At 36.2% G+C, this 15,066-nt stretch overlaps 1 protein-coding gene across 2 annotated transcripts in view; it reads left to right on the plus strand.

Annotated features, from left to right (window-relative positions):
* The window catches only part of LOC117394303 (intermembrane lipid transfer protein VPS13B-like), a 370,657-nt gene that overhangs the window by 270,915 nt on the left and 84,676 nt on the right, over positions 1-15,066 (plus strand). For both annotated transcript variants that reach the window (XM_033992431.3, XM_033992429.3), the window contains exon 36: positions 13,648-14,046. In XM_033992431.3, coding sequence (XP_033848322.2) covers positions 13,648-14,046 — 399 coding nt within the window. The remainder of the gene's footprint in view (positions 1-13,647; positions 14,047-15,066) is intronic.

Here is a 15,066-nt window from a genome sequence, read left to right on the forward strand (position 1 = left end):
CTAGCTATATATCCAAGTGCATGTACTGTTGTATCTTGGATCCCCACCGGTTTATAAGGATTAGTCTTTCCTACAATTGGCTGGAGATAATTTTGCTTGTTTCTTTACTCTTGGTAGGTGCTATCCAGTCCATGGGATTTGTTGGTCTTGAGAGCCCCCAGTAGTCTTAGTACTATTGTTTGATTTGTACTAAATGCATGTAGTGTAGCATGTGTACTGTCTGTAGCCAGAGGCATGTTCTTGACATCCTCACTAGTGAAAAAGCTGTATAAATTATTCATTCAATACATTTGTCATTGCTTTATCATCCTGTACTATGGTTACCCTGTTCTCCCATAGACTCTTGACTTCTTCCTTTACTGTTCTGTTGCAGCTGTGATATTGGAAGAACTCTTGACAATTTGATTTAATGTCCGTAGCAATGTGGAATTCATATCTCTTTTTCCTTTTGTAATTCATTTTTGTACATATCATTTTTTTTGTGTAAGCACTTCCCTACATATTTAAGTTTTTTTTTTAAGTTGCGTTTATTTGTATGCACCATAAAGCTCCCTCTTTTGACACTAGTGCAGGTTTCAAGCCGGCATTATTTAAATTAATTATAATAGACCCCATAATCTTAGTGATAGGTTCTGATGTTTCTCAAATAGGAATATGCTTCCCAGATAAAAGATCTGCACAGATTTGGACTCCTCTTTCTTTACTCAGTGCAAATGTGTGGAGACCTACCCATCTATTGGAGGCCTACATTTCCTCCCTGCTTTATTCTGTCCTTCCTCTATATAACCTCTGTCATGATCATCATCGTCTCGTTAAATAGAAAGACTACCAAACCTGACCAGTTGAAATGACAGGAACAACAGTTTGATAAAATATATTTAAAAAGTAATTATTTTGAAATATATTCTTCTTTTTTATGTCTCATTATCTGTTTTTAAACCATAAAATATTTCTGTAACCAACAATTCTCCTAGCTGAAGCTACTTTGTAGACTTCCACCTACATGTGCTGCCTTCAGCTGCTCTGCTCAGAAGTAATTTCATGTACTTCTAATACAGAATATTTTGTAGCGTACAAAAGCTGATTTATTGCTGACAAAAATGAGTACTACGTTGTTTTTAAGACCCCTCAAATACTTTTCTGGCATTTCTGCAGTATTCCTAGCAATTGCCAGCTAGAATCACTTTGTTTTCAACTCTGGAGCAGTGTTTCTCACAATGCAGATTCCTTGCTTTCATTTTTTTTTTTTTTTTATTTGCCACCCCCTAAATTTGCAGCTCTCTGGTTTGCCTAGAACTTCCTCCGGCCTGCACACTTGGGTACAATGGAAATTGTGTTTTTAATGGAAAACTGTTAGACGGAGGCATCTATGTAAGATACCAAAATGAATATTATAATCAAGCAATAATTAGATTTTAAGTGAATTGTACGAGAAGGTAAACATTCTGAATTCTTTACATTAGCAAAAAATACCTCAGGTGTGTTCTCTTTCTTTTGATTTTTATTCTCGGATACTTGAATACATCAAGGCATTTTTGCTTTTTACTATTGTCTCATCTAGTCCACTATAGTGATGGAATGTATTTCTGCTTAAACTAGTTCTATTTCAGACACTACAGAAATTAAAAGCTGCAGTGTATCGAGACATATCCTACGGTAATGAAGCGATCTGATTGTAAAGGTTGTGGTGGAGTAAAAACTTGCATAAAGTACACTTTGTCTGAAACAACTTTTGCATACCATCATTACCATCTGATACAATGTCCAGTGTTCTGGAGGCAGTGTTGCGTAGGGTTAAGACATTGTAACAGAGTACACATTCATGATACATTTTAGTCTGCAGGATCCTGCCTCCCTGTCTCCTGTCCCCAGCCAAAAGGCTGATTTGGGTTTCTTCTTTTTTTATCCTGCTCTGTACCTTTTTTCTTTCTTTCTTTCTGAAGTAATTTGCAAATCTAAAAATAAAAACATATGTTTGGCCTAACTGTATAAAGCGAACATTGTACACATTGTGGGGAGGGGGATTGTCAGTTTAGAGATAAGCTGATGTTCTTCCACTGGAAAACACAATAATTGATTCCACCTCACAGGAAGCCAAATTGTCACTTTATATTAACTTCCCTAAGATCAAAAAAAAAAACCTTCCCATCTTCTGTTGCAAAGTTAAGTAGCTAGACCTGGAAACCACTAATTAAATGAAAATAACAGGATACGTTAATGCACTTCTTGCCACATGAATGAACTATTTTCGGTGTAGAGTATGTGGCAGACTTAGAAAAACGTATATATCTTCCAGATTTAGGTAATAGGACACTAGTGAAAATAGGCATCCGTTACTGGACCTGTGAGAATAGGGTTTAGAAAAGATGAGGAAGTACAGGCTTCTCAAGTAAATATTTGTTGTTTAAATGTTAGTTTTGATGTTTCCATTGTAAAAAATTATAACTAAAGTATCACTCGTTTGGCTAATATTTGAAACCATCTTGCAATTCCTGTACATGCCCTCTCAAGTTACCAAAGTATTGTACTGTAAGTGACTTAAAATATGTGCTTAGAACTGAAGTTTCATGTGTCAATGAGACTTTTCTTTGCAGTACAGTAGACTTCTGCTAATTCAAACCTATATTTCTAGTTCCTAGAGCAAGAAACTGTAAACTTTTATTAAAACGGCATCCTTTCAGAAACTTTAAATGTATTTTTCTCGGTTTTAAAAAGTGGGACTTAGCGTTAAACACAAATACAAAATACAAGAAGCATCTCTTCTGTTAGTATGATAAGATAACACATCTGCATTTGGGCCAAAAGGTTGCTGGTTTGATTCCTGTGTTGGGAAAACCTGGATATACTCCATCCACCAACACTCCAGTGTGGTGTGTGTGTGTGCAGCTGGAGACACCGTCCATGGGGTGAGGTGTGAAACTGAGGTTCTTTCTCCTTTGCAGATGTTGGAGATCCCCTGACACTCTAAAGATGAGCTGTGGGTGTTGATGACCCCAGCATTCAGGCTAAATGTAACTCTAGTTAGCTTTACTTCCATATGTCAGCACAACTCAGGAAGAGCCAAAGCATGCATGCTGTTAGGGCTGTACTAGACATACATCTTGTCAATCACTACATTACACACAGATGCTATGATTTCTGTTCTGAATTGAAATTCTGTAACTTCTTTTGCTGTGTTCTGGGTACCAGAATTCTGAATAAAATATGTAGAATACCATTACTACTGGAAATATATGAATTATAAAATAGCATAAATAGGATGGTGCACATTTGTATATTCTTCTTCAGTGTCATATTTAGCCATTATTGTGAACAGAAAGGTTAAAAGAATGGCAATTTTAGTTGGAATATTAAATATTTATAATACTTAGGTACATGAAACAACAATGAATATGGATATTTATTAAACTATTCTTATAATAAAACATTTTGGCAGATAAAAAAGTTAAATTTATCATTGATTATGTCAGACCCCCAGATCCAGACAGCTCCTCCACACATAACATTTAAGTAAAATATCTGCATCTCTGTATGTGAGAACAGCATTTATTTATTTATTTATTTATTTAGCGCCAAGATTTTCAGCAATATTGGATTGATTATTTATTTATTTATTTATTTATTTAAGAGTTTATACTTTAGGTCCCAGGCAGTCTTGACCTTAGAATGTATATCTGGAGTTCTCTCAAAACCACTATGTTCTACATGTACCCTGTATATCATAGCTAAAGAGAAATAAGCTGGGAATTGAAGTAGCAATGTCTCTATCCAGAGGGATATCAAGGTCCTGTTCACCTGCTTTCTCTCTATTGCCTCACCTTTCAGTGTGAGGTTTTGATTGGTATACTTCTGCAAAAATAGCAAACCACCTGAGATCTGAAACGACAGAACTCTGCCCCATTTGCAAGGGGTCAGCTATCTTAAAAAACCCAGAAAAAGACCAGCTACCAACAAAAAAAAAAAAAAATACACCAGAGCAATAACTCCAACAGGTGATAGATTAGTTGGAACAAATTGAAACCATTATGCTTCTGCAAGTTGTTTAAAAATGTCGTAATTTCAGTACACAAGCCGTTGGCCCACAGAACCGTTTATAACAGGCTACCTACCAAGAGGAGTCAAGCATGAGAACAGATACATATTATTAGTATAATAAAAATTATAAACCCAAATAAATGAAATAGCATTTCTTTTAGGTTCAGCAGCGGGCCGCTATGTATGACATCATATCGAAACGTAGGGAATGTGCCCACTTGATCCAAGCTTTTACAGTTTTGTTAACCATAGTGTCAGACATTGATCTCTGAATATTTAGATTTAATGAGGGCTGACACATGAGAAGGGGAACTGAGCAGAGTGCAGACTTTTTAAATTAACTATGGATTATTTGCTTAAACCATTTTAAATCTATTCTACCTCTTTTTTTAAGGGGGAGGGGCATGACAGTGCGTGTGCTATACTGTATTTATGCATTAGCAGAAAAATAATTATTGGAAAAACAGTATTCTTATGAAAATATATATGTGTGGGTGTAGTGTAGTTAGAACAGAAACAGTATATAAAACATGAAGTTTTTTTTTTTTTTTTTTTTTTTACAAAAGTGTATTTTGTAATTGTTTTAAATTCGGTGAAGCAGTTCATAGTATATGAAATATGTTTTTGTAACAAATATTATCCATAACTACACAGTTTAATTAAATTAATTGTTCAGAAAGGCTAACTGAAGGGATGAGACAGGAACTGAGAGAAATAGACTGGGCAGGGAAATTGGAGGGTATGACCGTTGAATTTCAATGGAACAGATTTAAAGTTCTAATGTAAGACATGCAGGACAAGTATATGCCTACAATGAAAAATACCAGGTTTAACAAGCAGTTACCAAAAAACAGATGTATATGACTTGCATGAACATAATCCTAAAAAAATCTTCCAATATTTTAAAAGTAAAAATATAGCATTTCACGTCCCCATGTTTTAAGAATATAAGAAATTCTAGAACGAGAAAAGGCCATTCGGTCCACCTGTGCTCGCTTGATTTGATGCCAGCGTGGTCTGTTAGCACTCAAGAGACGAAAAACAAAAAAACCCTAACCAGGTTAGTAGGGGAAATTAAACCCCTGGGAATCCGTGGCTAAATGGACCACCCTTCCTCCAAGTGACTAGCTAAAGATCCTATTATGGTCACAGAGAGGATTATACAGTATTGTTCATGACAGCATCCAGTCTATTCTTGAAGGATCCGGTAGTCTCTCAACAACTCTGTCCGGCAGCCTGTTCCAATGGTTCACCACCATTTCCGTGAAAAAGCTCCTTGTCCCCTCAGTTCTGAATGTGACCCCTGGTTCTGTTCTCTGTGACCTGTGAAAAATAATTCTCAGCAGTTACTTTGTTAAACCCCTTGACAATTATATAGCTCTATTATTATGTCTCTGTTAAGTTGCCTCTGACTCCTTCTTTCTAGGCTGCACAGATTCAGCTCTTTTAGTCTATCTTCATATGACATACCCTTCAATCCTGGAATTATTCGTGTTGCTCTCTTCTGTACTCTCTCCAATGCCTCAATGTATTTCTTATGATATGGGGACCAGAACTGGACACAGTATTTTTGGTGTGGTCGTACCAGTGCATTGTATAATTTTAATATTACTTTTCTAAATCTCAATTCAGCTGTCTCGGCTATATAACCTAACATTCTATTTGCCTTTTTATAGCTTCTCTGCACTGTCTAGTTGGCTTAAGAGATTCATCCACTTTTCGTACATAGCTTCCTCTATTTCATTACTATTCATTTTGTACTTGCCTCAAAAGCCATGTTGGCTGGCTCCTATAATGTTGTTACTATATTGTTTAAATAATGTACCTGTAATTTTTCTTTTTTGTCAGTAGGTTTACATGACAGTGTTTTCCGAAAACTAATGTTTTCTTTAACACTGTACACGCTTTAATAGTCAAGTCAACCCGCTTGTCGGGTTGCTGCAAGGTCTGTTGCTAGGAGACGGTTGTTGTTAGTATTAGTAAGTTTATACTTACTGCAGTGAAATTGGGAAAAGAAGGTTTCAGTTAGCGATAGTAACACTGATACATGTGTGACAACAGTAGGTGGAAAGGGTATCAGAGAGTCGAACACACCTGCTGCTTCAAAAAGTGGATAGGGCAGTGGATTAAATAAGCGAAAAATTTGTAACAGACTGACTGATAGAAATCTCTCGGCTGAGCCCCGATGTGCCTGGATCAGCCTTGCTTACGCCTGGCTTCAAAAACCTGGTGTAAACTATGGTCTTCCAAAGGTCACAACTGAACAAATATTACAATTCATTATTTTTGTTATTCATTTGAAATGGTAACATTGCTTATATTTTAGTCAGTGAATGTATCTAGTGACCCTCAAGGCTGTTTAGGGCCACACATGCGGCCCTTCCATTCATTTCAGTTGTCCACTACTATATTAAGGGATGAATATGATAACGCGGTTTATGAGGACTGCAAAATATCTGATGTATTAAACAAATATTTTTGTAATGTTTTATCCAGAGATGGTACAAATGATATGCCGCAAATGCGCACATACAGGTCATGAGCAGTATTAAATAAGCTAAAGGAGTTACAAAGTAACAAATCACCGGGCCCAGATAAGATTTATCAAGGGTGCTTCAGGAAACAAGGGTAGAAATAAGTAGACCACTGGCTTCTATCATGAATAGTTTTATAGAAACAGGTGAAGTCCCTAAAGACTGGAAGCTTGCAAATGTTGTGCTATTATTTAAAAAGAGGACAGACACAGGTAATTATAGACCTATTGGTTTAACTTCCGTAACAAGCAAAATGATGGAAGCAAGATTAAGAAGTAACCTTGAAGACTATTTATACAGCATTATAGGGGATAAGCCAGCATTGGTTCAGAAGACGGGGGGGTCTTGCTTAACTAACCTACTTGACCTTTTTGAGGATGTTACAGCTAATGTAGATGATGGCAACGCTTATGATATAATTTATCTTGATTTTCAAAAAGCCTTTCACAAAGTCCCACATCAAAGACTTGTAAGTAAAATAAAAAACAGCAGGAATACAGGGGAGGACATGTAATTGGATACAGAACTGGTTAAAAAACAGAAAGCACAGAGAGGTGTAACATCAGATTGGGGGGATGTATTTGGACCCTTACTGTTCCTCATTATGTGAATGACTCTGAATCCACAGCCCAGCTAATTCAAAGGGATTTGGATCTTCTCTGTAACTGGGCAAACTTGTGTCATTTTAATGTTAAGAAATGTGAAGTATTACATATGGGGCATAACAATCCACATTATAAGTGTAAAATGAACGGGATGGATATAGGAGACGAGGACTTTGAGTCATCATTAAAAGTATCTCCCCAATGTGGTGAGGCAATTTAAAAGAAAAATACAGTGAGTTTACATGAGCATAAGAATTCCCATATCAAAAGTTATGTAAACATAGTTTTTGGAAAATGTATCGGAATATTCCAAAAGTCAGTTTTCCGAAACCAGGCTATTCCACAGCCGACCGTGGACGGGAGCTCCCAGGGGGCGGCGCTCAATTGTCCGAGCGTCGTCCGGGGGGAGGGAGGGTTAGGTCGGCCAGGGTGTCCTCGGCTCACCGCGCACCAGCGACCCCTGTAGTCTGGCCGTATGTATTTGTTAATAGCCCATACTGAAGCAGCAGATGTTTTCCAGCTTTAAAATGACGTGGTAATTTAAAATAATGTCTGCAAAAGAAACTGGTAATATAGAACAGGGTGAGTTGTTGCAAAGGCTGATTGCACATTGTGGGGAATCTGAATAGAGGTATAGGATAGAAATCTTTGAATTTAAGACCTGACACTTCGATAAAGCACTATATGGGATTGGTCTCCGTTCTATCGCAGAAATGTCCGGTCTTCAAATCGTACTTAGGCTACAACAGTACTTTGCATGCGAAAATATCCTGTGTTTTCCAAAAAATTCAATCCATGTATACAGTTGAATTCTAATTAGATTTTCTATCGTTAATCATAGAAAACACAGAAAAGTGACGTTTTTAAGAAAATCAGTTTTCTGATTCAGTTTTTAGAAAACGCTTTGTCATGTAAACGTACCGATAGAATGTTAGACTATATTTAGGGCTTCTGATTTGCAGTTTTAACCAATAAAAACCCCCGATAAAAAATAAATTAAATCAGTGTATTGCCAATAAACACCGGAAAAACACTGGATATGGTACTCGATTCACATTGACTTCACCCCTTGCCCATTTAAAAAAATTAAAAATACTACAAACCTCCATGATACGAGACATTTGCACAGTTTGCATTCAATAGCAGACAGCAGAGGGGTTTCGAGACATTTCTTTCAATACAGCTTACGCTATACAACGCTTTGCTGTTGAGATGGCGAATTAAGAAATTAAAGGTTTGCTTCTGGATAACCCGAGCTGGAGGGCGGGAGGGATGGACGATGCTCAGTTTTCTCATTAGTGTTAGCGTATATTTTGTATGTTGCAAACATATTCTACCATAGCACGTCTCTTACACTGTCTTGTACACCAGGTATTCAGTACATATTTTACTGAAGCACTATAAACGCTATAGGTACCGCCCCAGTTCTTTGGATACTATACCCTGCTCCATACACGGCAGCGGCATCATGTAGAGTTGCTACGTATAAAGATTTTGTAGTGGATTTTAATACAACTTTTGTTTACGTAATATACATTATACAAATCAGAAGATCACATTTTGCATGTGAGTGACATTTAATGTGTGATTTATAGTATTCACACAGTGTCAAACAGTTTTTGTTAACAGGGAAAACAAAACAAAAAAAAACACAGTGAATCCCTGTCTAGCGAACAAACCTTCTAACCTTTGAATACAGCCCTACAAAAAAGACAACATTGCACTCGAAGGTACAGAGAAGGGCAACTAGACTGATCCCAGGATTTAGACATGCGCTATGAGAACAGGTTAAAATAATTAAATATCTTCAGCCTAGAAAAAAGAAGGGAGGAATTTTTTAAAGAAGTCTTTAAAATCGTAAATGGTATAGATAAAGTTAACCCAAGAGACACTACTTCAAATTTAGCAGAGAGAGAAAAAACAAGAGGTCACAAGTGGAAGCTGAGTAAAAGTAAGTTTAGAACAGAAGGTAGGAAGCACTTTTTTACACAGAGAATAGCCTACCAGGTGAAGTAGTAGGATCTAAAACACTGGGAACGTTTAAAAAAAGACTAGATTCTGTGCTTTTTAAATTAGTTCCCCCCAGTATGGAAAAGTGGTGTGCTAACAAGGGATGAGCTTTGATGGGCTGAATGGCCTTTTCTCGTTCTCAAACTTTTCTTATGTTCTTATGTTTCTTTTAGTATTGCTAAATTTGTACCATATACCCACAGAAAGTGGCAATACATTTGTAGGGGCAGATAGTAAGATTGAATTGGTCATCCAGTTGGGTGTACCCTCTTGTGGTTTTTTCAACCAATTCCAGTCCATGTTTTTCAATTAAGTAATTAGGTACAGTACATATATGAAGAAGGAAATGCTGTACCTGAGTCCCCCCTCCATATATTTCTTTTTAATAATTTATCATACACTCTGAATATTAAAAACACCTAACACAACTTTAAATTCCCAATATAATAGGGTTAGACAGCCATTGCAGCTGCATCAGTTCAAAGCTAAGTAAAAGACACCGAGGAAATTATATCAGGTGATATCAAAGGACGGAGAGGTCTGCACCCTATGATATCACCTCCTTTAAGTATTTATTCAACCATTTGAGAATGAGCTTTTAAATGAAGCAGGATTTGTAACTGAGACAGGAGACTTTTTTTTGTACAAGTCACACCTTGTTAATAAAGCCTCATAAAAGCTGCCTTCTGTAGCTCCAGTTACACGGATGCTTTCCTGTTCTGATTTATATATACTGGTCAATCCTATATATAAATAAAAACAGGAAAGGGTGTTTTATAGCAAGATAACTGTTTGCTTGTTACAATGCAAAATTGAACATTTAATGAAAATTTGAATAAACATGGCGGAATGCTGCCTGTGGCAATAAAAGAAGGCTTACCTATTTGGAAGTGATTCTGACCTTTTGAAACACATGCTAATTTTGCACTTATTATGTATTCTAATAAGGGCTTTAAAAAAAGATTAGTTTACAATTTTGATTTATTGATTAATAGAAGATTTGTGAGTTAAATGTCATTAAGTAAACACAGATCACAAAAGACAAATGCGTTTACTGAAACAGCGGTCTTTGTTCTGGTATTTAAGTAAAATGTATTTACTTTACTAAAGTGTTTATTTTACTGAGTGCTAGGGCAATTACTTCAATACCTTATCACAGAGGTTTTCAACTAGGCGTACACATACCACTAAGGATACTTCGAAGAGTCATAGGTGGTACGCAGGACGCTTCAGAAATCCTAAAATAGAAATGAAAGTTAAAAAATATAATTGTGGATTTCCCTTTAAGATGTATTTTATTAGTTTTAGAGTAGTAATTGCTTTGATAATGTTGCCCATCTTCTCTTCCAAATGGTGGCCTGTAGCACAGATTTTACACATACATCCATGGCATGGGTTATAGCACTTTGTGAAACTTACTGCTTTTTTTTTTTTTTTTGACAGTGTGAAATATCCAGCCATTTAATGGAAAATACTAAAAAAAAAATAATACCAGTACTAGTAAAACCAGGATTACTGCACTAAAGCACAGCATATGGTTCTGGCTACATATGTCTATTAGTATTGGCTCCTAGAATGTGTGACTGCAATCAATTTCTGTTTAATGACAGAAGTGTTAGTGGAACTTTATGTGACCAGGCCATTACTATATAATGCCATAAATGTTCAGGGTCCATTCTTTGGTCCAAACTAGCAGATTGCCGCCTTCTCCTCTTTATTGTAATGCCCAACTGCAGCTGCAGCAAAACTTGATACCTTTTAAATCAGCCATTTAATCCTAAAATGTGTCATGTTCATAAATATTATATATGTTGTACTTGAGCTTTGTTTGTTTAATCGTTGTCAAATGTGTCCTTTTATACCTAGAAGTATCACTGATGAAGGGGGCTCTGTGTAAGCTATCTGAATTGCCTGTTGCATTCCTAATGGAAAGAGGCTGTTGTAAATCCAACTCTGTATTCTGATTCTATGTTGTTTCTGATTGTGATTGAGACTGATCAAAACCTGTTTTGCAGCTTTGACAAGGAATTTCACTCATATGCAAAGTGGTAACAAGCCTCAAACAGCATGGTCAGCTGTGCTATATACAGGAGTACAACAATCAAACAGATAACAAAGATAACATCACAACGTGCTGTTACATCTCATGGTAGCCTGGTAAATGTACAACACATAGGACTTCTGCAACAACCGTAACCCGCAGTAGATGTTTCAAGTCATTCTTATTAGGGATCAAACTTAAAACATTCAGATCACTGCAGAAAGAAAAAAAAAAAACAACCACGCTAAAATGTATATGGGCTGTTCATTTTGATGTTGGAGCTCTTTCTTGTGGTTTAACTGAACTGAAAATGATATGCCACCCGCATTTTCTTTGTATCTAAAATAGTTTGAACCTAGAAGCCTTTTGACAAAATACATTCGTAGCTGCCTTTCAGTTGGCGAACCAAAAAAATAAATGAAAAAATAGGTTAAAAGTTTTATAATCATTACACTTGAGAGGAAGGTCTATGTGGCCCTAATGCACATCAGTTTATAGTAATTGCCTCTTTTGGCAGCTGGAGTACATAAAATGTACAAAGCTATAAATGCACAGGGAGAACCCTTGCACAACCTTCTGTCTTGAAACTTTACCACTAGCCCATACTCTTATTGGTACTCTTATGTATTCTTAGACAGCCAGATTAGACTGTCAGGAGCAATAATCAATCACAAAAGGTTATTTTTAACAGAGGCTATATTAAACGGACTGGCAAGAATTATTTAAAAAAATATTTTGTTCTTTGTAATCTATAGCATAGGAAGTCAGACGTTAAACATGAGTAAACGGTCTTCAGATGTAGTCATGTCACTCTGCATGGGTTTAATTTGTATTCTTCTGTTTATTTTTTTCAAGTATTGGAGGGATATATTTTAACAAGCTAATCAGTGGATCTTAATTGATTTACTCATTTCACTGTATGTTTTATTGTAGGTAGCAATGTTAATAAGCGGGTCAATGATCACCCTGGCTGAATTAACATTAAGAGCAGTAGTATTTAGACACTGTGTAGATCATTGGAGTCTATTTTAATAATCTAAACCATGGCAGATCATAGTATTGGCCCCCTAAAATGTACAAACCTGACTTTTCACAAAACTCATTTCACTTTAGTTTTATTCTATTTAGTAATGTTAATATGTAGGTTTGTGAACCACACACATAATTTGGTATCTTCCCCTGACATACTTGTATCGCTGTGTTTTTTGTTCCACCCAGCATTGTAAACTGTGCAGCTTACTTGACTATAAAGTTGTATAGGTGAAAATATGTAGTATGTTCTGCCGCCATAAGACAGTAAACAGTATGATGTGATATTAGAGGAAAATCAATGCTGTATATTCATTGAGGGTTTTATAGCATTTAAAATCACAAGTAGTTTTTATTGATCTGTAGAATGCTTTCTAGATAAGCACAGCCAGTTGCCTCCAATGTCCATATTGACCAAGAAGAGGGGGTTACAAGGTCAGAAAACAGTGGGCTTCCAATTACAAATAGTATGTGAGGCTGTAGCAGTTGGAGCCAGAGCAGCGGCTACTATTGTGGTAATCTGGAGAGTGAATCTGCTAAAATCTTGGCGATAAGAGGCCACAGAACAAATTAACCAAATTAACCAAAAAATAAAAAAATAAATAAAAAGAAAAGAAAAAAGGTTAAAGCAGGAATTACTGAATTGAAAAGATGGCAGTGCTACCAAAATAGGGAATCTTGGATCGGTACTGAATTTTACACTGAAAACATTGTTACTGTATTTTAATGATACTGTAAGTTGTGTTTGCAACTGGACTCTCTTCACTTAATAACACTAGCTAACACTGGCTAGCTAGTGTTAGAACTAGAAAATGTTCAAAAGATTAATCTTTTGGCCATTAATCTGTAGTGTACTATGAAGCAGGCAACTTAAAATGTAAACAATTGACTTAAACTATATATATATATATATATATGGGATATGAAGTTTTCATGTAACTACAGTATAATAAACTATATTGTTATTACTGACTGTAACTAGCAGAATTCATTATATTCTAACAAGCAGCCAGCATCATTATTAGTAAGAACTTGTTTTGTGTCTTCATCTCTTCTTCTATAGTATTTCAGGTTTCACATCATAAATATAAGTTATATCATGTACAAATGAAAGTTTCTCATTACAGCACTGTTGGAAACGTTTTCCAGAAAACAATTTCAGTTGAGATTGATTCCCCACAAGGTGTGCATTAGCATACCCACTAAAAGACTCCTGTGAGTTAAATTCACAATATGATTTAATTATAGCCAAGCCTTTTAAAGTGTCTGCTCCTAGTCACCATCTTGCATGTCTGCATAAAATAAATGATGAACAGAATTGGGAAAGGTTTCCAAACAATAACAGATTGTGGCTAAATACATTTTTTTTTTCTTTTCCTTTTTATTTATACAGCTGAATTAAATGTAGAACTAGCAAGACCACTAAAAATGAACCCAACCCTGGTCAAACTGGAACAGATGAAAGACTTCCTGAAGAAGATTATACCCGACTGTGACTCTGGTCTTAGCAAACATTCACCCACCGACTCTATTCCCTGTCAGGAGACAAGTACAACAGAGTTATCTTCTGAAGTACAAGGCAGTAACCAGGATCAGGCTATTGTCGTCCAGGAGATTCCAGGCCAAGACGATGTTTGGAGAGCAATGTCTTTTTTCCAGAACATTTTTGTCCACACATCCCAGATCATGGTTGTCATGGAAACCAAGCCCCATCCTTCAAGGCCTTGCCTAGTGATGTCTGTTTCAAGTCTAACAAGCAGCCTGAATATAAACACGGGACCGAAAGGGACAGGTAAGCAGCATTAAAAACAGTCATGTTTGAAATTTGGAACGCAGTGCTTCCTTTTAAGAACATGTGTGACTATACAGTCAAACGCATGCCTTTCAAGTGATAATACGTGCTTGCTTTTTAGAAGCAAATACTTGTCAGCAGTGACCTTTCATAAGCAGTAACCTGTAAACATGTTTGTTTTATGCATCAAAATGTAGGCAATCCAAAATGTTCTCATTTCGTCTTTGCTTTGAAGAGTGTTCCTTTGTGGTAAACCACCAGAAAGTATCCAGGATAAAATTCAGGAAATGGCGCAAAACATTTTGCGTCATTGTCAAATGTTTGGCCTATGACCACTGCATAACTACTGAAAATGAATGATGAGCATTGGACATAAGTGTGAGATCTAGTTTATGGGTCTATAAAATAGAAACAAAAATTATACTAAGAAAAGCACTTCCATCTGTAACAATCCATAAAATAGAACATGGATCTATGTTTCTCCTGATGTTTTCTACCCAGTAGTGATTGATAACTCTTCATAGTATGTGTTGTTCTCCAGTGGAGATACATGTGATGGCCACAGTTATTGTCCTCTGCCCAGTTAAGTTTGCTGTAAAACGCTTTATCTTTAGAAGCTTGCTAACTTAGGGCAGTGGTGAGCAACCTGAACTAACCCAAGGGCCACATCTGCCACATAGCCAGCTTACAACACAGCTTGGTTTATGGTAGATTATGTTGTTTTTCTGTTTATTTTGAATCTTTCAAGCCCAAAATATGATTAATCATCTTAATGTTGTTTATTACAGGTTGTTATTTGTCTACTAAAAAAAAAAAAACAATTAGTAAACTTTACTTCCTTGTATTACCTAATTAAGCATCCCTGTTGGCTGGATTTATATGTAGGGATTTATATGTTGAGTACCCATCATCCTAGAAAGAAATACAACTAAACCTGGTGCTCCCACAGTCATTGTCAAACAATCCTTTTTCCTGCAGGCACAGTTAGTGGCAGTCACATTACAAGAAGCTATTGGCTTC

This window comes from Acipenser ruthenus, chromosome 3, assembly GCF_902713425.1.
Source record: "Acipenser ruthenus chromosome 3, fAciRut3.2 maternal haplotype, whole genome shotgun sequence".
NCBI lineage: Eukaryota > Metazoa > Chordata > Actinopteri > Acipenseriformes > Acipenseridae > Acipenser > Acipenser ruthenus.